The sequence below is a fragment of the Drosophila sechellia genome, chromosome 2L (assembly GCF_004382195.2).
Source record: "Drosophila sechellia strain sech25 chromosome 2L, ASM438219v1, whole genome shotgun sequence".
Classification (NCBI taxonomy): domain Eukaryota; kingdom Metazoa; phylum Arthropoda; class Insecta; order Diptera; family Drosophilidae; genus Drosophila; species Drosophila sechellia.
This window is the reverse complement of record NC_045949.1, coordinates 12,847,727-12,871,518: the sequence shown is the minus strand read 5'-3', so window position 1 is coordinate 12,871,518 and position 23,792 is coordinate 12,847,727. Positions and strand designations below refer to the sequence as shown.

Genomic DNA, 23,792 nt, shown 5'->3' with positions numbered 1-23,792 from the left:
CATAGAAATCTTAAAAACCGGATAAATTTAATTAGATTTACGTATTTTTTATTTAATTTTTCAATACAATAATTATGTAATATTGTTCCAGAGAATTGAGGATTCAAAGATCCGTTCTAATCGCTTTCATAGTCATCAGTGGATGTCGTTTCTTCTGATGGACCACCATCTGACTTGGTTAAATTCATAGGCGACTCTTTGGGCTTTGGCATGATGGCTTTGGTGATGAATTCAATTCTAAATTTGGCTCCTTCTTGGCTCCCTCTTGCGGCGGCTCATCGCTGTTGCCTGCTAAGTGCTCCGTGGGATCATCCCTGGGCTTTCGTAAATCCAGTGCCGAGGTCGAAGGAGCGCTGTCCACCATCTCGATGATCTCCTCCGTTTCCATGGGATGATGGTCGTCTAGCTTCTCCGGCGGCATCACAATCATTTCACCCGTGCGCATTCCCTTTGAATCGGCCATCTGTTCGGCGCTTACCTTCATCATAGTCAAATACTGATTGTACTTGGCGTAGTTGCGCCTCCCGGTCTCATCGTTCATCAGCACCTGGGCCTGGTTATGGGATCTATCACGGAGAGCCTTCAATCGGATGTGCTTGGTGATGTCCCAGCGCCAGTTGGAGCGATAGGCGCACAGAGAGCATTCAAAGGGCTTCCTATTCAGATGACCAACGATGTGGACGTGGAAGCGAGATGCAGTGGCTGCCCAAAAACTGCAATGAGGACACTTAAAAACCTTCTTCAATGGCGCCATATCTTCGGGTTCCTCTGGCAAAATTTCTGTTACCTGAAATCAAAGGGATACATTTGCAACACCATATATTTATATATGTATAAACCCCTTACCTCCCCATAGCCAGGAGCAGTTTCTACGCCGCAATAGCTAAGATCAGTGGGAGGATTGGGGAAGTCCTCATCGTGAAGATCCACCTCCGCGTTGATAGAAGCCTGCAGTTGGGTGGTGTTGTGCAAGGCCAAAGTGCACACTTGTAGATGGTTGATCAACTGCATGGCATTGGCCACCCGCTTCTGGCAGTGTGAACAAACGATTCCCGAAGTCCGGGGAAGCAGCGGTTCCGTCGCTGCAACGGTAGCAGCAATTTTAAACGTTTCTTGCTTCCTGGAACCACTTGACTGTTGATCCACCTGATCCTCTGCCTCATCTCGGCTTCGGTTGCCCATTTGGTGAACTGGCATGGGCGCATGATGGTTTGATTCGTGTATGGTCAGCGATTGCTTGATATCCGTGCTAAAGTCACAGCCCGAGCATTTGAAATGGCCATTGGCACCATGGTTCTTGGTGTGCCGGTCTAGATTCCACTTGTAGGGTGTGTGAAAATCACATGAGCTGCACTTGATCAGCGGCATGGAATGGTACTTCACATGCTTCTTGAATCTGGCTCGAATGGGGGTGCTATATGAACACTTCTGGCATTGGAAATGCTCCTTACCCGACACCAGTTCACTGGCATCCGGCGACGGACTCTTCGCAGGCTCCTCGGAATCGGAGCTGCTGTTCTGCTGTTCCAATTTCGGGGACTCTTGCTTAGGCGGCATCAGCTTGGTCTGGAACTCGTAGGCCATGGAGAAGATGTTGTCGTGGCTCTCGACTATCTGCTGGAGTTGCAGGATCTCCTGCTGTCGATTGTACGCCTGGACACTGGCCAGTAGCTGCTTCTCTTGCTGCTGCAGTTCTACTTTCAGCTGCTCCAGTGGCGGTCCATTTTGGATCATGCGCAGCACGCTGACGTCCAGCGATTGCCCAGTCGCACCCTGGCCTTCAATGCTCTCCTCCAGACGGCGCTTGCGCAACTCCCTGGAGAGATTTCGCTTACCACGCGGCTGAGCACCTGCTCCCTGCACTGCGCCGCCATCATCGGAACAGCCGTGCACCATTTTCATGTGCCGCACCAGCTTCTGGAAGTGGCGTGAGGCATAGAGGCACAACTTGCACTCGTTGATCACAATCCGCTCGCCATGGACGTCGCGTAGATGTGAGAGATGACTGCGCGGATTTTGGGTGAAGAATGCGCACTGGTTGCAGCTGTAGTTACGCCGTATCTTGCACTGGGGCAGCTCCTCGTCGTTGTTGTTGTTGCACGGATTACCCTCTGGCAGTGAGTTCTCCATATTCTCCTTGGCCAAGTCCCCCGGTGGTAGTGCAGTGTTTGCGGAAACAAACCCGGCCATCGATAGTGGAAACATGAAGTTGTTCGTCTTATACTGCTCCAGTTGTTGCTCCAGAAAGTCCTGACCTATCGGCGGCTGCATGCTTTGGGACATAGGAAGCGCAGCACCTGGTCCGCCCTCAATAGATGACTGATAAAGTGGGGCACGACTAACCAAGCTGCGCACCACCAGGCGATCACCCGAACGCTCCACCATAGAAGGCAGCTCCATGACTTGGCAAAATCTCAACCAATCACAATTTTCCTTCGATTTTTTCACAGAACACTTTCCAGCCGTCCGGAGCGAACTCTCCTGTAAGACTGATTCACTTATCCGATGGTCCTGCTAAACTTCTTTTGGCTTTTCCAAGGGCTACTTCGATATATGGCTAAATGACAGAGAACAAGTTCTCAGGGATTAGACTATTCAAAAGCCAAATAAAATATATTCGTAGTTCTCACCAAATTAAGGTCTAGGTTTTAATTAATATTAATATTTAATATTTTATAAATATAAAAATTATTCTTTCTTCCACACAACCACATTTTACAAAACTCACTTTTTGTGTGTCAATAAAAAAAGAAACGTATGGTTCCGGTTCAGATTCGGTTCATGTCCTTAAAAAATGCAATCGATTCCGAGTGTTTTAGTGGTTCCAATTTTAAATGTTAACATAAGCTCACCAAATTTTTGATTTTAATCAATAGGAAATGAAAAATTAAATATTTAACATTTCTATAGTGTATCCCTTTTTGCATAAAAAGAAAGAAAAGTTTTTAAAAGGTTTTATTTAGTCTTTCCATCCAAATGATAATTTTATGTTATCGCCGATATGTTATTTTATGTTATTTATATTTACATTTTTATTATTTATTTTTTCCAGGGCAGGTCACTTAACATCAGTAACAAGAGGACATTTAGATATTTGAACATCGTGAAAAATCCCTGACATAGTTTATTTCGAAAATATTCTAGACATCTTCAAAGGCTTCTACGACCGAGTACTTGTCCTCCATTGAAGCCAAATGGATCGGTAATATCTGGACCCAAAGCTTTGGATCTGTACCCATCTCCTGGCTGTTGAAGTTGAACAGAGGCGGTAGCGGATTGCCATTGGGCATGGGCAGCCCCAGGGCGTCCATAATGCGCAGTTCATCGTAGGAACTATGGCCACATGCCATCATGGGTGAGATTCTAGCGGCGGCTTCATAGATGAAACATACGTTCAGGAGAGCGCACAGATCCTGCGGAACAGCCGCATTCAGGAGATAATTCCAACTGGGACGAGTAGTCCGTGGATGCAGTGAATTGCCACACTTCGAGAGTATTTCTGGAGCTCGTTCCAAGCCATCGGTGCCCAGCGTATTAACGATGAGTCGCAGCTGCTTTCGGTCGTGTTTGTGGCTGGAGAAGAGCGGATATCCCTTGAACAGCTCCGCTAGGACGCAGCCAGCACTCCAGATGTCCACGGCACACGAATAAAGTTCGTGTCCGGCAAAAAGCTCGGGAGCACGATATAGCCTGGAGCAAATGTAGCTTGTACTGGGCTCCTGGGGCACCAGTTGTTTGGCGCTGCCAAAATCACTTAGCTTTAGCACCATCGTCTGGTTGTCTATCAGCAGATTCCCGGGCTTGATGTCACGATGGGAAATGCCCAGTAGATGAAGATATCCCAATCCCCTGAACATCTGATACGAGAGTATGCGGACATTGATTACGCGCTCTGCGTGCTGTAGCAGCGGTAGGTGATAGTTGATATAGTCCCGCAAAGTCATAGGCATGTACTCCATAACCAGCAAAACGTACTCCACTGACGGATAGCCCAAGCTCACGGAGGAGTGCATGATGAGCCGGACAATGTTGTTGTGCTCCATTAGCTGACCCATTATCTCTGCTTCGCGCTGGGTCAACTTCGGATTGTAGAGGGTTTGCTTAACGGCCACCAGCTCCTCGGACTCATTGAGATGAGCCCGGTATACCCGGCCAAAGGATCCACTTCCAATCAATTCCTTAACCTCGATCCTGACCAGAGCAGGTTCCGAACAGAGGCGGCTGACGGCATAGCTGCTGATCACCGAGTTCTTGGGAATGATGAGTGGAATTTGGGAATGGCGTTTTAAGGGCTTTTGCTTCTTTTCTTTATTTTCTAAAGGAGGAATGAGTGATTTGAAAGAAATCCTAAATAATTTTAGGACAAATTGACTTACCCATTTTTAACGAAAGTCTTAAAAAAAAAATCGGATTTATTTCTCCAATAAAATAAGCAAGGTAATGGCTTGAAATGAATAGTACGAATAGCACTAATGTCACTTTTCTTGGGCATTGCCACCTTGTTCGATTTCAGGAATCGTGTTGTGAATGGAAATATAAGTGTTGGAAATTAAAACTTTAGAGTTGCCGAGGATACTCTCACCCTCAAATGGTAATACGCAATATTTGATAAATGTATATAAATATATTATATGATATATAATAAGAACCCACCAAAAGTTCCTTTTGAGTCTGCTGATAGTCATAGTCATGCAGCCCCATGTTATTATACCCACTACTCGTAGAGTAAAAGGATATACTAGATTCTTTGAAAAGTATGTAACAGGCAGAAGAAATCGTTTCCGACCATATAAAGTATATATATTCTTGATCAGAAAAACCACTTCAAATATTTGACACATTTGTTTCAATTTTGTTTCTGCCAGCGGAAGGCCAAAAGTGGATTATGTATATGAGGCAGAGTTCTTAATGCGATAAAAAGTCGGTCGTCGGTTCGAGCCATTATCATTTCCGCTTTAGCCGCAACTATCTCTCTCTCTCTCTATTCGTTTAGACCTCTCAGTCGCGCTTTTGTGGAAATGCTTTCACCCCCACCACACCGACCTCCGTCAAAGTTTATGGGCCATGCATTTGCGGAAATGTCGCCTGCCAGTGTATTCTCGCTTTTACTCTGCGGTTCAGAGTTGGAATTCATGTAATTCCATTAACACAGACAACTTCCGCTGGAAGAGAGAAAGGACGAGCACTCACACTAATGGGCGATGCGTGTATGTGTGCTCGTCTCGTGTGTGTGTGTGTGCGTGGGATGATGGTCTGGATTTTGGTGTATTTGCTCAAAACGGATTCTGTGTCGCAATCCTTAGATAGTGATGATTCCTTATCGTGACACCGATTATGCTGCTAGTGAAATAAATTAATCCAAAAATTGTTTAATATAGGGGTTATAAAGGGGTTTCCAAACCGGATGATATCGTTCTGATTGCAAAACACACATTGAATACTTTCAGGCGACCACTTATAGACTTACATATTTGATTGTGTAAATGAATATGTAGTAGTGTGTGAAACTGTTATATTGCACATCTCTAACGAAACCTAAATAAACACAACTTTCCGCTAACGTTCGCTTTCTTTTTTGGGTTATTAAAACTAAATTTCCAAATTCAAATGGCATATTTTACGATGGCATAAATCTGTCTCCGCGCAACAGGTCCCCTCATCAGGACCTCAACACTCCATTCGCCCGTAAAATCGCCATGGGAAGCAATGAAAAACTTCGAAACGGAAACGAGTGTCAGGCCAAAAGTGCGGAGCATCGCCCATCCGGGCAGACATTTAGGATATCCGTTTAAACAGCATCCCCTCACCCAGCTCCATCTATCCTTTTTTCCGGCATTGGCGGATTTTACTTCATTTTTTTTTTCTTCTAAAGGGGGGAATGGCATCCATTCGTTTCGGCATTATAATTACAAAGTGGCTGGCTCAGATGGACTCAAATGGATTCGAATGGATGTGTGCTTTGGATGCTTCGATGTGTGCCCGGTACATTTCACCAGCTCCATGCAAATTAGACGTCTATCGCATTTATCAAAACGGTCTTAATGAACTTCAACTCTTTGCCGGTTCGTTCATAAATCAAACCGCACATGTGGCCACTCAAAAAGTTCACTCCTCCATCTAAATCGGGTCATTTATCAATATTTGAACTCCCACTCCCTCCCACACTTGATCAATATTTTTCCCGGTTTGAACTCGGATGCGTTGGCATTTAATGTGATTTGTGCGAAACCCGTTGAGAGATTCGAATTTTCATTATTTTCGATGCAAATGGGTGGAAAATATGGGCCAATATTGAAAGAAAATGTCTGTTTTAAATGGAATTATAATTATTGAGTCGTGCGAATTTAAGAACATATTTTGTTTTTGGCCGCAACTTTTCACTTTTTAGCCTTTGAAACTATTAGTTTGCGCCATAAATATTATGCTATATTATTAAACAGTGTATTTTTGATCGTTAGCCATTTATTTTTGTGCAAATCCAAAATTAACTGCAGAATAAATATTTATATTGGTAAGTACCCTTCGGTTGAGGAGAGCATTCTTCGACGCTGCTCAATTGGAAAACGTGCCGTATTCGGTTCTCGTGGCCAAGCACTTGACGTCTCAAAGCCAATGGCTTAATGGAAATTCGCAATTCGTGGGAAAATCTTTCAATTGCAGTTAACAAAAACCCAGCCCCCAACCCTCCCACACAGAACATAAAGCTGTTTAGACTTACCCACTGTATAATTAAGCAAGATTTGAATGAGTGAGGAATGGGAATGAGCTACGAGAATAAGACAAGCGCCTGCCACCGCCCACCATAACAAATTGAAAAGCTCTGGGTGCACTGAGAAAAATACTAAGCCTGAATTGAAGAAAATTTTCAAATTATATATATATTTTTTGCGAATAAGAATCATTTAAATGCATACATTTTATGCAATTTTATTTATGTTTTAAGTGGCTTTTTTCAGGTTTTTCGCTCAGTGCATGAGGTTAGAACGAATGGCTTTGGACTGGTATGTATATATGGTGTATGGTGTGGATATAGTCACACCTTTGCGATGCATTGTGCTCTCGGTCTCGGACTCGACCTTGAACTTGGTATTAGATGCGAGGCTCTTCAAAACCGGTTAACGGCTCTCCGCGGCTTTTTGTACTGCAAATTAATGGGCAATGCGCAAGAAATCGGCGACAAGCACCAGGTAATGCCAACAACAAGAACAACAAGAACAACAGGAGAGCGGCCTAATGAAGGGTAAACTGGAAAACCAATTGCACGCTGGGCAAGCGGCCAATATTCATGGAATTTAAATTTCAAATGAGCGAACTTTAGTCTCGTTTGTTTGATATTATCGAGAAATACCTGCCGTGTTGGTGCGACTTATTTATTTTATTGTGCGAGATGTTTATTTTATATATATATATAGATAGAAGTTTATACAAATTTATTAAAGAGGCATGTCACATTTATACATTAACTTAACTTTAAAGTATTTTGAATATAAGTACTTGGCTTCTCTAAACGATTAATGCTTTAAAATATATTGATAACTTAACAAATGGGCTAATAAAAATGTAATAATGGCAAGTGGCAGTGAAAGAAAGATTCCAAAAAACAGGTAATTATACAAAAATTTACAAAAGCAGAAAAACTCTTTCGCGACAGTTAGTATGCATAAGTTATTAAATTTATACTAATTTACATATCAACAAATTCTGAATAGGGAAAAGTTTACGCATTTACTACACACATAGTAAGTGTTCAAGTGTTCAGGTGTATAATCGTAATTTAATTAAACGGTTTGCCACTTATGAGGAAACATTGAATTCAATCCAAATGGAATTTTTAATTAAGCAGAAGAAATTAAATTAAACCCCTTTGGGTAAAGATTAATGACGAAACACTAATAATGATGAACTGCTATGCTAAATATGCAGAATAAGATTACATTTTTGGCACTCTCTTACTGCGCATAGTGTTTATTTATAATAAATTCAAACGGTATTAGCTATAGTAAATGCCATGGGCTAAAATTAAGGAAGCTTTATTATAAACATCCCAAAAATTAAACAAAAAGCCACCATATATACGTTTTTTTAAATTTGTTAGTCATATATGAAAATAGCTTGTCTGACTTACAAGCTTCATATTTTTCCCTGAGGTGCTCGACATATATATTTTTTTATTTAAGGCCACGCCCCCGCAGCCTTACACGCACCAACCTCTTGACCGCCAAAAAATCCTATTTGGCTTAACGTGCCGTGCCACGCCCACCGCATTGCGTGTCTGCCCCGCGGGGCGGCGTCCAAGTTAAGCGCTGCGAAAAGCCAGTTAATTGCAGATTGGTGGGAAAAAAGCGGCTAACCGGTTACGAGTGCCTCCTGCTTGCAACTCCATGTGGCTGCGGCCAAAGACAGCCGTGCAATTTGTTGCCATTTGGCGCAGTCGCCCCTTTTCGAGATCCAAGAACCAGGTCAAGGTTGCTCTGCTCCACGGCAGCGGCAGATCATAATCACGTTGCGATCGAACATGTTCGAGGCGAACTGGGAGCTAGCAAAACTGTTCCCACCGCACAGAGTTTCTCTCGAACTTCGAAATCTATAACAACTATAAATAAATAAATAAATAAAATTTCTGATTAACATATAAATTTATAGTCCTTACTTAAACAAAAATATTGTTAACTAAAAGGCAATGCATAGTATTTTTGGTCAAAAAGTTGGCCTAAGTTACTCCGATCTGATCCAGAATATATATAGTCTATACAGAACCAATGTAGAATCTTTTATAAATATATATATAAATATATATATTAGGCAGGTAGTAGGTTTCTGTTTATTAAAAAAAATTGTTATATAATAAACCTATATACTATACCTTAAGTACAATAAAGCCTACATAGCAATTTAGCCAGTTCAATTATGTTATAGCCCACCAGAATATTGATTTTTGCTATAAATATATTTGAAACATTTCCTTTAAAGCTTGGTTCTACCATCTGCTCAGTTATTAGTAAAGAATTTCTTTAGTTATCCAAATTTTTATCTTTTTAACTTTTCTGAGGATGCTCTTAGTGATCGAAGCAGAACGAAAATCGAGTTTGCAAAGATTGACGGTGTGGCATAAAGCTTTAATAATTCAAACTGACAGTCGCCAACAGGTAATTTTCGTGTTTTTCGGGGAACAAGAAACGAATCTCTTACTCGCCCCTTATTTTTATCGTACAAATCGCACGCAGCCTGCAAGTTGCTCTGTACTTTAAGACTGTTTTTAATTGCTTCGACTGGTTTATGAGCTGGTTGGGGGTTCAAGAGCTTCGAACCAGCTGGCTGACAAATGCAATCGCAGACCACGGGGGAAAAAAAAGCAAGCGTAACGCCGAAAAAAAAAATAATTAGTCGTATGAGCTGTGAACCCTGTAATTATAGCTACCTGTTAAGGCATCGGATTTTCATAATAATTTTTGGCAATTTATATGCAACGCTTGGCTGCATGGCGACATGATACGATGGGTAGCCAATTGCTTTGTCCAATTGCCCCCCAGTTGGAGTTCAATAAACGCGCGGAATGGATCCGTAATCCCTGTACCCGGGGGTCAGATGATCATCAAGAACAGTGCGAGTAGTAGTCGCATTATATGGACATCAGCACTTCCTGCTTGCCAGTTAATGGCGTTTTAACATGCATTTTAAATTAAGTGCGGGCCACACACTTAAGTTTTAATGTCATAGCCCTGCTCGCTAAGTGCATTAGTCGTTCAAAGATTAATCATACGCCGTGTTGAGCGCTAAAAACCGAACGAGAAGCGGAACGGTTGCGAGGGATGCATGTTTACTCCACAAAATGTATTTGTTTCGCATCTAATCCCCATTGACATTTTATCGTCCGAACAACGAAAGCGTTTAAGCCAAAAAAAAAGCGAGCGAAGCCAACTTGTTTGGCTATTCGAGGGTATTGAACCCAAACGATTTAAATACAAATTATTCAATCGCATAAAATGCAATATTCAAGGCGTATTTTAGATGCCGTTGAAAAAGATGCGCGACAACATTTTTGGCTAACACGAAATTGCCGTTTTGCATATTTATGAAAATTTCATCGCAAAAACTACGACATTATTGGTAGAAAGCAAATTTACACAGGCAAATACAAATCGAACACAAGGTGCTAATTTTGTTTAACAAAAATTAGTTCAATTGCAAAGCTTTAGCTCTAGTTTATATTAATGTTATGTAAGCAGGGGCTTAAAGTTTTAATTTTAATTCTATCTGTAGCTCTTACTTAACTTATTCTGAGTAAAATTTAAACATAATTAAGCTTATTCGAGGGTCTATTTAGAACCAACTTTTTAATTAGCCACCTTCAGGAGTAATTTGCATTTTCAAATAAATCGTGCGACATATTTTACTCAATTTACCCGAGTTTCGGACTCAAAATGACAGTCTTCAGTCACAGCTTGGTCGGACATTCGTTTGGACAAATAAATCTCGTTGAAGACAGCCCCAAAAACCCATCTGTCGTATACGCAATATCTGCCAGGAACTGGGAAAAATTGATGCGACTTTTTGGCCAGATGTTTGGGTCATTTCAGTTGGCTTTAAGCTTTCGTCTTAATGCTTTTGTCATGGTAGAAATTATTCGTCGCACGAAAACAACAACTTGCCGAAAGCTGGTATCTGTCATTAGCCGACTGGCAAACATCTTAGTTATTTTCCCTACCAGCTGCAGTGTCATCAGCATTGGGATTTCGCTCCATTGGCAGGAGCGGAGTAGCAGGTCCTTTGGCTTCTTCAGCGGAATATGCCACACACTTGAACAACTTTCGAAAACACCTCCGTCAAGTGGCGGAATGTTTTCCACTTTTGTTAGTCAACCTGGCAACCGGCTTTTCCGCCCACTGCCCTCCGCGTACTTAGAATATTCCTCTTTGGTTTGCGATGGCTTCGTGAGAAAAGAAGTGACCAAAATAAGAAGCTATATATAATTAAGTGTATTTTTACTTCAATTGAAGGCTACTTATTACTAAATATATGTCTCTACATATCAAAGTATTCTTAAGATAGAGTATGATTTCTAGTGCAATTTCTAGATAGTCCATCTCTAGGATTCGAATTCGCTTAGGGCGCAGTGAACTTTTACCCTAATAAGCGCAATTGACATTTCAAGCTGCTGCGGGGGGAAAAACCGGGAAAGTGGGTGGAAAAGTGCAGGCGGGAGAAGAGACAATTTGGCCAAACAAAGTTGCCAATCGAGTGTACAAAAGGCCGAAGGATGTTCCTGTGCATTCTCCGTATCTCCGGCAGGAGATACAGCGAAAGGGTAAGACGGAGTGGCAGGACCTCCTGGTTGTGGAGCAGCTAGGCATAAACATAGACATCCCATGGGGGCTCGTCCACCTACACCACCACCATCTCTCCACTCCGGGAACATTCAATGGAGCATTAAACTGTCCAAAATCAAACGAAACGAGCGCCGGCGATTGCACAAAAAAAATCAATAAGCCCTGTATATTTCAACTTTTAACAGGATGCGAGAATCGCTGGACCAGATTCAGGATTTTGTTTCTTCTTTTTTTATATTTTACTGCTTCACGTCGCGCTTCAATGGGTAAGTGAATGGGGGCGTGGCCACAACCTGCCAGCCGTCATTAAAATTTCATTGGGTGTTTACGACTTTAAAACTGTTGTAAAAGTTGGCTTTAATGGTGCTCGTTGCTCGGTGCGATATTCCTGTGGCCAAAATAAGAGCTCAACTTTAAACCGAATCGCTTCAGGAATGCCACGGGAGTATCTATTGGAGCACATTAGCCACGGCACATTGTGCCTACTAATGAGCTCGTTTATGGCAGACATCCGCATCCGTATCCGCATCCGTTTCCGAGCGTTGTTGGCAACAGAAAAAAAGCAGACAAACAACCGCAGGACTGGCAAAAAAAAAGAAACCCAATGTCAGTCTGTGGATTTTGGTCCATAGGCTGCTCTTACACACCTGAATCGCAAGACTGTGGACCATTTTATTTGCTCTGCCCTTCCCGTTTTTTTATGGCCCACTGCAGGATATTATGGGTTTTGTCGTGCAGCTTAGTAGCCCGGGTCTCGTTTCGTCTGGTCATATAATCTCTTCGGGGTTTTTAAAGCCCCCAACTTTGTTGTCCTGCCAAAGGAGTCGTGCTGAGTGACGTAATCTGGCGTATTACTTCCTTATGGCCGGGTGTAAACTAATAAAAGGCGGATATATAAAACCAATATAGTTGGAAGTTATTTCAATTCGAAATTAGGTCACGAATCGTCGGATTTGTGCTGAATTGCTCAGGAGCTTATGGCTGCTCTTGATCCTAAAATTTAATTGTATTTAATAAGCATTAATTACATATATTAATTTGTTTTTTTGACAGAAAAAACGAGGAAAAACTATTGTGCCTAAAGTTTCGCAATTGAAACTGATTTATAATCATTATTTCTTATATGCAATCTAATCGATTAAGTTTAGTTATTATGAAATTTATGAAACATTTCGATTTAAATAGAGTATTTAAAAGTCTTAAAGCTTCGCAATCCTTCCTTTACGTTTCCTTTCAGATTGTGTGGTTTTCGGTTTGGAATGTCGGTTAGATTTCCGCTTAGCTGCACACATGCCAGTTCACATATGTTCCCATATTCTTACCATTTTATTACTCCTTTTCTGTTTGTTCTGGCGGGTTTTACCCACCAATACCTTCTCCACCTTGGCATTTGCCAGCCGCCATTAACATGAAAATTATGTGTAATCGCCGGGATGCGATAAGGGTTCTGTGGCTCACTAAAGTGGGCATAATCTGGCTTAAAGGCAACGCCAATGATGATACGAATCCCGAATTTAAGTTTTTTCGTTAGATATGCATCCGACTGAAGATTAGAGCGCAGCTTATTAACTTGATTCCTGTTGCTACTTTTTTCAGGCCTACTTTCGCTGTAGGCCAAGTTTCTGTCACACTAAAGGGCTGTTACAAAACTTTGCAATTAATTGCGCCTTAAGACGTTGCGGCCATGTCGTGTGTCAAGACCGAAATCCATTAAAAATGGTCTTAGGTATTTTCGCCGGCCAGCCCTACTTGTGACCATGCCCCAAACATAGTTGAAGATTTCACATTAAGATAATTCCAAGGAAATACCAAAAGCCGCCTCGTCCGGCGCCGAAGACATCAATTGACAGTTTCGTTTCGTGCTGGCCAATAAAAAGTAAAAAAAAAAAAAAATAAATAAATAAATGAATACAATAAGAGATACAACATTAATTTGCTTGGGGATTTTATTTGCTTTTGGCCGCACTGAAGGTCTGCAAAAAAAGAAACAGCCATATACAAATAAATATTTTTTTGGCCAGGTAGAAATTGCCCGCGTGACCGATACCCAAATTGGATGACCATTCTTCGGGGAACCAAGAGCCCAACCACACCCTGCCAAGTATGTGAGTAATGTCCTAAAGTTTAATTTCACAAAATACCTAACAAATGTATGCTATTACTATTTTTGAAGTAATTATGTAGTATAGGAAATGTGCTTGGTTAACAAGAACTACTTTGCCTGCAATCGAAAATATCAATCTATGTAGAAAAGTATCTATAAATATGGTATAAAAATGTTATATTAAATATGAAAAATATATGAAAAATATAATATAATATAAATTTTGTAAAATATTTCATATAAAATATTTCTTCATGGCCATTTAGGACTTTAGGCCTGCGATCACGTCTTGCTGGCTATAAGTGAAGTGAAAATCCGGCCCGTCAATGTTTAAGATCTCATTAACTAAATGCAGCCGACAATATTGTGAGGACTCCCTGCCATATCGCTCATAAAAGATCGACTGCAGGGTAAAAATCTTTAACTGCAAAACGTTTTTGAGGTCACTAATTGTCTTTGTACACTTGGGACGCGTCTCCATTTCATGGATTTCATCTTGGGTGCGGCGCAATATGAAATGTATGAAATTCTTGTTGTCGAATATGGTTTTACCGTAAGCCACTTTTACTTTTTGGCTTAAATATATTTATACCTATATATATATTTTTTTTTGGGTCTTGGCTTTGCTTTACCGCTAACTGCAGACGTTTTTATAGGCTTAAAGTGGAGGCTGATTGCAGGCTGATTGACAGCTGCTGCGGCTACTTGAAGCTCAGTCGGTAAATCACTTGGCCCAAAGTCCCCCTGGCCACTCCCCCCATCCACACACCGATTTGGTCGTCCTCCTTCTGTTTTTGCGGCTCATAAATATTTGGAGAACGCGTGCTTCGCCTCCGGCTTTTGGCCGTTGTTGATGCTGAAACTAAGGCTGCTGATAAACAGGCTCAATGTATTCCCCTTAGTTTTTGATGCCAGTCAGTCAGTCAGTCAGTCATTCAGTCAGTTACCCAGTCAGTCATTCGGTCATTTGAAGCTTGGCCTGGAAAGCAAAATATTGTTACTGCGCCAATATGTTTTGCCAGATATCCATCTTTAGTGGCCCAGGCCAGAATGTGTTATGATTTTGTACCGCTTCGGTGTGTACTTGGTTACAAAATCGATAATAATATGAAATATTGACAGCCAAAAGTGGTCTTGACTTGTCTCGAATTGCTCTATAATTTGATTGCCGGTAAGATATGTATATATTTGAATATAAATATGTATAGATATGTATATTGGTATGTACATTTTCCCGGGGATCTTGTGACGCAAAAGACAGCCATTGCTGGCACTTAATTCAATTTAAACGTAAATAATTGAAAGTAGTAGCAAAGATGCAGATAATATTTCTTGGCTAAAATTCAAGCAAAATATATATTAAAGTACTGATTTTGCTAGTTTAAAACAAGATAAAAACAAGTATAATCTTAATAACCCCAACAAAATAGTCCTAGTTAGCTATAATCCTCATAGTTAAACATAAAAGATTCAAAATAAACTGGATATAAGTTTGTTTACAGCAAGGTAAAATTAAACAATTTCCGCCGGCCACAAAACACAACTCTTCTTAAAATATCTATCAATTCTTCATCTTATGTTCGACTAAAACAAGAATTTTCTAACCAAATCTAATAGACGTATGTCCCTATATATGTATGTATTATAGACAAAAAGCATCGCTGACAACTTTTCAGGCTTGTTTGGCAGTTCTCCAACATCGCCACATTACTCCCTACCATAAATTCAAAAGCGAAACCGGCGAATAAACACAAACTTACACACAAACTAAGTTCGTTTGATATATATATATATATATGTATATATAATGGTACTGGCAACATATCGTGGCAGAAACATAGCGATCCAAGTGTCCAGATATGTCAACAATGTCGCTGTTAAGCGCCGGAGTCCGATGATTTTGGGCTGCCATGTCGCCACTTTTTTCTTTTTTTTTGTCACCAAACGAGAAGGGCTTCCGCTCCACAGGAAGGGAAACATTTTCCCCATGCGTCACGTTAAAAATACAATAAATATACGCAAAACCTTTATAAATTTTTGAAAACGAAAACCAAAGCTGTGCGCTCCATTGCCGAACTATTTTATAAAAGGTTCGAACAGACACGCCAAATTGAATCAGCAATGTTTAAAAGATTCAGCAGAAAAGTCCATTGCACAATATGCACAATACGAAATAATTTAAAGCCTTTCATTCAACTGAAACGTGATGAGATTAAAGCTATCAATGTAAATTGTTAAACAAGTCAAAATGGGCTTACATGGTAAATGTGCAATTTTAATGGATTTTTGTGATTGTTAAAACATTGAAAAAATTACTTAATGAGTTATGAAATTAAGATGTCTGGAAAAATGTATATAAATTAGATTATGGTATGAGATATATCTTTTAGTTGATGTTTTGTGCTATTTTCCTTATGTTAAAGCTTTCTTAAAAACGTGCCCATACTAAAACCAATATTTAAACAAAATTATACTTGAAGTTCCAAACATTTAAACAATGCAATGGGATGTCGCTCAAACCGCCACTGACTCATCCGCGTAAAGTGGCTGCATTGTCCAGATGTGGATGTAATTTTTTTTTGGTATATGCAAATTTGGATTCATATTTTTGCAACTTTATTTTAGTTTTAATTGCGCGCACGCAATAATTTTCCTTGATGGCGCATCAACGTCAAGGCGAATCGCTCGCCAACGCTCCATCCATCATAAAAGGCCAGCCCAGCCAGCGAGTTGGCCAAGTCGGCGGGTTTGGGAGGAGCAGCAGGCTCTTTGATTATGAGCGCGTGCGCACAATCAGGCAGAAAAATTCACAGAGGCACCCAGACCCGTCTCGACTGGACTGCACCGGTGCGGTGGCCAGAGATTCACCCAGTTGGGACTCGATTATCATTATCATTCAGGGGGCGCAGCGGCCATAAAAACGATTCTGCGATTCCCTCTGTGTGTTTCTGTTAGCCAAATGGCGTCTTGCGCCTTGTTTTGCATGCTGCGCTCGTTAAGAACGCCACCGAGAACAATGCAACAGCGGGAGCAGTACACTGAAAATAAAAAAGGCTAGTTCTGCATTTGATATGAGTAGAACCAAATTGGAGGATATGTCACTAGCTTGTAGCTTGTTTAAGTTCTTTATATCACGGTTGATTTTTGTTTCTTTTTATACCACTTTAGTATGTATATTCGATTATAATATATCTTAAATATTTTATAAATTAAATCTATATTTAATAAACTCGGAATATTATATTTTCATATCTTAGTATAGCCTTACTTTTTAACATTTTTGTTAGACTGTTTTCTTAGCAATATTTGCTTGTTTTGATTGGGCCCTCTAATTTTTTACGGTGCAAGACCAGCAGCATCGCCAGCAGTTATCCAACTGGTGTCCAATAATGGGCTTAGCCCAAGTAAACCCCCCTCGCCAACCGAAAACACTGCGGTTTATAATGACGTATCGGGCAAAATAAGAATTGAGTCAAAGCCGCGACCTGCATATTGATTCGGCATGGATTAACAAACCTGACTCTCCTTCTCCTTCACGGGCCAAGTAATAAAGCCAAGAATGCGAGACGTTTGCCTACTCATAACAATGCAATCCATTCTTATATAAATATTCATTTTAACTCATAGATCTGTTGGCCAGTAAGTAGCAGGTGCCACCATGCCTGCAAATAAGCCAAGACCAGTAGTCGCAAAGATCAAATCGATTTGTGGTGGACCTTGATGGTCAAAAGAGCTAATTTTTTAAATATGAATTATAAATATCACGAACAAGAACCACTTGCTGCATTGAAAATGGAAATTTTTTACATTATGCTCGCTTTTAAAGACCAGCAATTATAGTTAAATAATATGATGTTTTAATAGTTACACTTAATTATAAAACTGATAGTAAAGTTGATTCGTTTACTCTTAGACTAAAAAGGAAATATTGTTTAAAACTATAACATCTTTTTCACGTGCAGACCCAAAACTTTCATTGACTTCTCTTGGCTTCTCTTTGAAAAGTTTATAAATCTCTTTGAGCCAACATATCTCTTTAGTGCAGCTCTTAGCCAAAAGTCGTAAGCCGAAAAAATAGAAGAAAATCGGGCATAAAGTAGAGACCAATTTAATTTGTTTGTTTTACTAATCAGCGACACGTACTCGCACGTTTTTTGCGTCAAAGCCTTTTAGTGCGGTCTTTAGCTGAATTCTGTTCGCCGATATCGGTATTGGACGCTACGCTTTTGACCAGGTCGGGTGTATCGACTGCCGTTTGGCTAAACAGCCCACGTTTAAACATGGCTCAGAGCGTGCTAATCAAGTGGCTACGAAAACAAAATTACGCGACCGACTGAGCAAAAGCCAGCTTTGACTTTGTCTCGTTTTTCATATATTACTGGTACCCTTCCAAGGGGTACTTTGATTTTTAAAAGAGCTTTATAACACTGAAAAATATACCCTTAAATTTAAGGGTTTTTTATGAAGAAAATTTCAAATTATATGTAATTTTTGTAAACAATTAAATTCGAGTTATTTTTACAATTTCAATATCATTGATATTGAAATCTAAACATCGAAAAGAGTATTTAGATATTAGCTGAAAAATATTTAGTTTCCTCCTCATTTTTTTTGATTGACTTTGGTTTTTATGTTATTTGGTCGCGTTGCGTTGAAGTTGGTTTTGGCTTTGGATTTGGTTTTGGCTTTGGTCTCCGGTGTGGAGCTTGGGGTTTTGGGGCTGGGGATTTGGGGCTAGGGCTGGGCCGTCGTTTGGGTACGCTTTGATGGCTTCTAGGTGAAGGTCAGTGTGTGACTGAAATGTTAATTTGACTGACTGTCGTACTTTTATGCCGGAGTGCCTGGGCCATTTCAGTTGTATCTTTTTAATGGCACTTGCTAAGGTTCTATACACCTAGAAGTGGGTATTCATGTGGGCTCAAAAATCACTGAACAAAACTGAAAATCAACTTTGATTTGTAATGGTATGCGGAGATTTTTAAATGACGGATTGGAAAATGGACAAAAATATACCAAATCAACAAAAAAAGTTTGAAAATTTTTAAGATATACATTATTTATAGAATTTGAACGATATTATAATAATTTAAAAAAAAATTTTATTATTATTTTAATTGCTAGCAAAGTTTTTGTATTACATGAAGAATTCTCTGAACCGTTTTGGAAATGACTGAAAACGATCCATGTAAGAGCTTACTCTGATTTCAATGGCGCAGTCTTAGACTCCAATGATGGCGATGCAAATGAGCGACATATTTGCAGACAAGTCCACCAGCAATTCGGTGGATGGGCGGGTGGCTGCTTCCCCGGAGGATAATGAGCTGCAGCCCCCGTGAATCGAGTCTGGTGGCCCATCTAATGGTGTTGTTCGCATGGTGGTTAGGAGGTTGAATGCTGCAGCTACAGCAGCAGCGATTCAGCACCGTTTTGCTGATGCGGCACACTCCAATGCCATAAAAGGGCATTAGCCTCGTGAGTAGATTGCATGTTTTTACCACAGGTTTTTCGTGGATGGGCTCTCGTTTTTTGGGGTGGCAAAGTGGGGTTGCAGCTGAGTGCGCGCGCTTTGGAAAATTGAATAAAGTGCCGGAGGAGCCAACGAGGGATTGAGGCAACGAAGCGGAGTAAAGTGCTCGATGCTGGCAACCAAGTCATTTAAGGGTTGCCGGAAGCACTAACATCGGCCTACAAGGAAAGCTGAAATACAGTCGCTTTGCTAAGTTAATGTTCCCTTATTTAGAGTATATTTTCCGACACTACTCTAGCAACTGACAGTTGATTAGCAGGGACGAGAATTTTCTTAACTGACATAGCAATTATTTGGAATTAATCATAGACTTATTTGCATGACTGTTGATCCGCGAGTGGCAACGTGTCGTATGCACAATGCTTGCTCTTGCTGGGTCTGCGATGATTCAGAGGGGACTCTAGTACCGCCCAACGCATAAATATGAATGAGGAAATCCAAGCGGCTGCCACTTGGGCTTAGCCCAGACTGGATTTTCCAGAATTCCACTGAACTTACTGCTGTCCGACACGATCCATATAAAAACGAAAGAAATTGCATTAAGCTATGCAGTTGCCGGCAGTGTATTGATCAGCATGGCGAGCCGCATCATTTCTTTGCTTCTCCTACTCGGAATCATTTGTGCGGCTCTAAATGCCGCCCATCCGCACGACCTTATTGAAGATCCGGAAGGTACTGATGATGCTTTGGAGGACTCTGGCAGTGGATACAACAGTGCCGAAGAGTTCATGAATGCAATGGACGAGCTGGTCAGACGCTGGCAGGAGTACGATGCAGCTCATGAGAACTCAACCGACTATCCAAGTCTGGATTACGATGAAACGACCTTGGATTCTATGGATATTACCACCGAACCGGCTACTTGATATTGCAATAATTGGTAGTGCTGTAATGCTAAGTCATGCTATCCTATTGTCTGTAAATAACCTAGTTCTTCAATAATAATTATTAAGTGAAATAAAATAAAGTGTTTAGATAGCTTTAGCTTTATATAAAAGATCGAAATTTAAAATGTTCTTAAAGAAATAAACTACAATATAGTTTAATGAGTGGGCTTGAAATCAATCATTTTTGACGATGAATGTTGCCTCCTCCGCAATTTCGATTTTAAGTACGCATAAAATACTAGTCATAGATGGAATTTAATAGCTCGTTTAGTATATTAATTAAGATTGTGGTAAGCTGTGTCGCTGGAATTTCCCGCACTCACCTCAGTCTAAAAGTGTACATATCACCTTTAAACCAACCACTTAGAACTGCTGCTGATAACCCAGGGCAAGGCTATAAAAGCCAAGCTCAAGAGCCGACTGACATTCAGTCAACTGTAGCCAGAGCTAATCGAAAGAAAAATGCAATCCATTCTCCGACTGCTGGTGCTGTTTGGATTAATCTATACCGCGATGGGTGCATCGGGTATATTTCAGAATATAAACCTCGGTGGCGATGCAGGAAGAACACGATCTTCAGGTGGCAACCTGGATTGGAGCGATAGTGTTCACAGTTCTGATGTCGATAGGACTCTGAAGCTACTGGAATCACTGGATAACAGTGGCAATGATAGAAATAATTGGGGCAACGATGCGGTGAGGAATTCCGGATTCGATACAGATAGATCCGCAGGTGACTCAAATGAAGACGCTCGTGGATTGCAGTTTATAAACATGGGATAAATGTTACGATGCTAAAATACTCAATTTAAATAAAAAAAAATTTGAAAAATTAAGCATTATAAAATGCTATCGATTTTATTACTTAACAGACTTTTTAATTATTTTATTAGCTGTTTTTTTCTAGCAAATCCAAAGGTCCTTGACCCATTTCCAAATCAGTTTCGCCTATGTCATCATTAAGAAAATACCACTTTTACTGTCGATTTAAAATAGCCCCCCTGTCTAAATATCTTTAATCATACAGCTTATGCTAATTAGGTGAATAATAAGTAGAAAAAAAAAACGAAACCTATTTTGAGCTTAGAATACCATTACGATGAAAACGAAAACAAAAAGAAATTAGCATATTTATGCGATTTTATGTTTGAACGTTCTGTGTTAATAGCCAAATTTCAGTCTTCAGCATAGCGTTAACCAGTTATACATAACTATAACTAAACGAAGGCTATCGAGAGAAATTAAATCGATTTCCGCATCATGAATACATTTTAAACAGTGCTAATCAGAGGAAAATGATACGCAAGACCTAAGCAAACTTAGCTCCGAAAATAGTTATATTTGTTTCTGCCCTTTTAACAAAATGAAATAATAGAAAATATTTGTTTCTAAACAAACATACAGCAGATCTAAATTTAATTACCCACATTAAAGCGTAATTTCTATCTCGGCAAATCAATCAAAAACAAACATCGAGCAGAACAATCAATTATTTCGATTGCAATGCAATCAATTACTATGCACATTCTCTTGGCACACAGTAACGACTGTATTCGTATAATTAAACAATTTTACGTTTAAATTTTGACTTAAATTTAAATGATTGCTTTTGATTATTATTTACCCCGTTAAAATAACAATTACAGCTGCTAATTTGAGGTGTAAATAATGGAAACCGCACAATTGTGCTGCGTTGTTGCCGCAGGACGAGCAGCAGGTTTCTCATTTTAAAATTTTCAATTATATTTAAATGTTTCCCTCTTTAAATACAGCCCATTTTCCACGCACATTATTAAAGACCCAGAGTTTTCTCAGCCACATTTAACGCATATAATCAGAGTTTTAATTGGCGCTTTAATCCTCATAAATAAACACACAAATAGCCGAAAGGATGTAAATTTCCGAAAAGGGGAAATCATGGAAAGCTCGCACGACGAGTCGCGGTAAATAGTATGTGGTTATAATGCCATTAAAACTGAAGTACGTAATGATGTACGTGAAATAATTTGAAAAGTATGTTAGCTGCCGGCTATGAAAACTTGTTGGGTGTCACAACACAATTGCCCTTTGAGTCGGATTTAAGAACTTGATTACGCATACGCAACGTGGACAAGGCCACATTGTCTCGACGCCCAACGACAAGAACGGAATGAGAATCGGGGCTTCCAATGAGATAAGCCAGCCAGTTGAGGAGATGCCAGTGGTGGAGGTCATAAAAAGGGCGGAATTGAAAGAAATGAGCGCTAAGCACTCGAAACATGAACTGATGACACAGACGGCGGCAATCTTAAAGTAAATCCCAAAGTTAAAGACACTAGAAGTTAAATCTGCTACGGAATCGGATTCGGATTGGGTTTCCATTCAGCAGAGCTTTTACGCAGCCAACTGATTAAATTTATTTATTATGTCACTCTGCGTCTGTGTCTCACTAAATGGATGGATGGCTGAATGGAGAATGGAGATGGGTGGCATCCCCTCCTCCAGGAGCTTACTTTATGGCCTGTTCTAGCTCTTAAGACCCATAATGGCAGAGCAATCGCTGGCTTAAGTCACCCTTCGGTTTTGTGTCCCCTCGTTTTCTTATCGATGGGGGGCAAATTGAATTTGGACTGCTGCTTATCAGCCTTTTGTTTACTCGGTTATCGGGTATCCCAAATCTCTGCAAATGATATGAGATATACTGTGCCAAATACTTTGCTGATAATATTTATTGTTCTTCGCTCTGTACTTTCTATAAAAGATTTGCAATTCTTTTAAGTTAAGTTTTGTGGAAATCCCCTCGTCTTGTTTATTTAAATAATGTCTGTTTGTATTTCTTTTAATCATACTCTCTGTATTACAAGGTAATAAAAACTCAATCTTGAGGTAATTTACTGATCTTGGGTGTTCGATTCTTTTGAATGGCATTAACCCCCGTGGCTGGGGGATTCTGCCATCGATTTTTGGCCACAATTAATTACCACATTCGAGTAAAACAAATTCTGCATTTACCTGTTTTTCCTCTTTTGCATTCGCCCAGACAATTAACACAGGCAGCTCGATGATTATTGTTGTTGTCGTTGTTGCCCCTCTGCGTTTAACAAATGCAAAAATAATTATAATTAATGCAGAGTTTTTAGCCTTGAACTTGCATAACCTGCCGTAGCTCTCTCTCACTCTCTCTATCTTTCTCGCTCTTCGACGTAATTACTTTGTGGTGGTTCTGCTTTTTGGCCAGGCCAACAAAATCGTCATCGGCATTGTCATGACCAGTTCGTGGGTGAGCCGCAACGCCAAACAAATTTCGCATTCATATTTGTTTAGCCGCCACAAAAAATTAAAAAAAAGCAGAAAAAATGAAAAACGTAGCTTAGCATTTAAATATTTTCAGCTTCGCTGAGCAGCGCGATGCAACTGCAAAATAGATAGGAAAACTCAAATTCATATTGCTAACTAACATCTCTCTGCTCGCTTGTCTGGCCAAGTTCAAGGTGAGCATTTGCCGTGAAACTTGGCGAATTTCTGTGGAAACATCCAACGAGCCATATACGATCTCCCGCTTATTACTCACCTTTGACAAGGCCCCAAAACGATCGTGAGTTTGAGAATGACTAAGAGAACATGGGGCTTGGACGGGGGTCGGAGATCAGTCAAGTGCAGGCAGTCCAGCTCATCCGAGAACGCAATCGGGGAAAGGCGGGCTGCTCACTTACTCAGCTCGCTAATTAATAACTCAGCCAAGTCGGCGGTGGCACTAAATCATACCCACACTGCATGTATTCGAACAATGGAGGCAAAATGCTTGGGTAACTAGGGATAACTTCGTAGTTGGCTAATGCCAACTTTATCAGAATCTATTGCACAGCTGAAGGATCGGGTTCTTGCACTTAAAAGCTAGGAGAAGAAGGTACTAATGATGCATTTATAATAATCATTAAGCTATCGTGTTATTCACACTTAATATGCAA

The 23,792-nt window shown here is 40.3% G+C and overlaps 4 protein-coding genes across 4 annotated transcripts; 2 read left to right on the top strand and 2 right to left on the bottom strand.

Moving 5' to 3' along the window:
* Positions 1–49: 49 nt before the first annotated feature.
* Positions 50–2,512, bottom strand: LOC6617802 (zinc finger protein 354A). The gene is made up of 2 exons (XM_032713899.1): positions 847–2,512; positions 50–787 (listed from the first exon to the last, which is right to left on the bottom strand). Exons 1-2 carry the CDS (start codon positions 2,398–2,400, stop codon positions 185–187), a joined length of 2,157 nt encoding a protein of 718 aa, XP_032569790.1. The 5' UTR covers positions 2,401–2,512; the 3' UTR covers positions 50–184.
* A 461-nt stretch (positions 2,513–2,973) lies between these two features.
* On the bottom strand, positions 2,974–4,685 carry LOC6617801 (glycogen synthase kinase-3 beta). Its single transcript, XM_002042077.2, has 3 exons — positions 4,654–4,685; positions 4,377–4,498; positions 2,974–4,315 (listed from the first exon to the last, which is right to left on the bottom strand). The coding sequence occupies exons 1-3, from the start codon at positions 4,683–4,685 to the stop codon at positions 3,141–3,143; spliced, it is 1,329 nt and encodes a 442-aa protein (XP_002042113.2). The 3' UTR covers positions 2,974–3,140.
* Positions 4,686–19,491: 14,806 nt separating this feature from the next.
* On the top strand, positions 19,492–19,963 carry LOC6617799. Its single transcript, XM_002042075.2, has one exon. The coding sequence runs from the start codon at positions 19,534–19,536 to the stop codon at positions 19,822–19,824; it is 291 nt and encodes a 96-aa protein (XP_002042111.1). The 5' UTR covers positions 19,492–19,533; the 3' UTR covers positions 19,825–19,963.
* Positions 19,964–20,063: 100 nt separating this feature from the next.
* LOC6617798 lies at positions 20,064–20,692 on the top strand. The gene has a single exon (XM_032727302.1). The coding sequence runs from the start codon at positions 20,308–20,310 to the stop codon at positions 20,626–20,628; it is 321 nt and encodes a 106-aa protein (XP_032583193.1). The 5' UTR covers positions 20,064–20,307; the 3' UTR covers positions 20,629–20,692.
* The last annotated feature ends 3,100 nt before the right edge of the window (positions 20,693–23,792 follow it).

Excerpts from the sequence above, each read along its gene's own strand:
- LOC6617798 (XM_032727302.1), top strand. The coding sequence starts at position 20,308 with ATGCAATCCATTCTCCGACTGCTGGTGCTGTTTGGATTAATCTATACC.
- LOC6617799 (XM_002042075.2), top strand. The coding sequence starts at position 19,534 with ATGGCGAGCCGCATCATTTCTTTGCTTCTCCTACTCGGAATCATTTGT.
- LOC6617801 (XM_002042077.2), bottom strand. The coding sequence starts at position 4,685 with ATGACTATCAGCAGACTCAAAAGGAACTTTTG. Across the intron at positions 4,499-4,653 it reads AGACTCAAAAGGAACTTTTG|GTGGCAATGCCCAAGAAAAG; the intron begins GTGGGTTCTTAT and ends AAATCGAACAAG. Across the intron at positions 4,316-4,376 it reads AAGACTTTCGTTAAAAATGG|AAAATAAAGAAAAGAAGCAA; the intron begins GTAAGTCAATTT and ends TTCCTCCTTTAG.
- LOC6617802 (XM_032713899.1), bottom strand. The coding sequence starts at position 2,400 with ATGGAGCTGCCTTCTATGGTGGAGCGTTCGGGTGATCGCCTGGTGGTG. Across the intron at positions 788-846 it reads CTGCTCCTGGCTATGGGGAG|GTAACAGAAATTTTGCCAGA; the intron begins GTAAGGGGTTTA and ends CTTTGATTTCAG.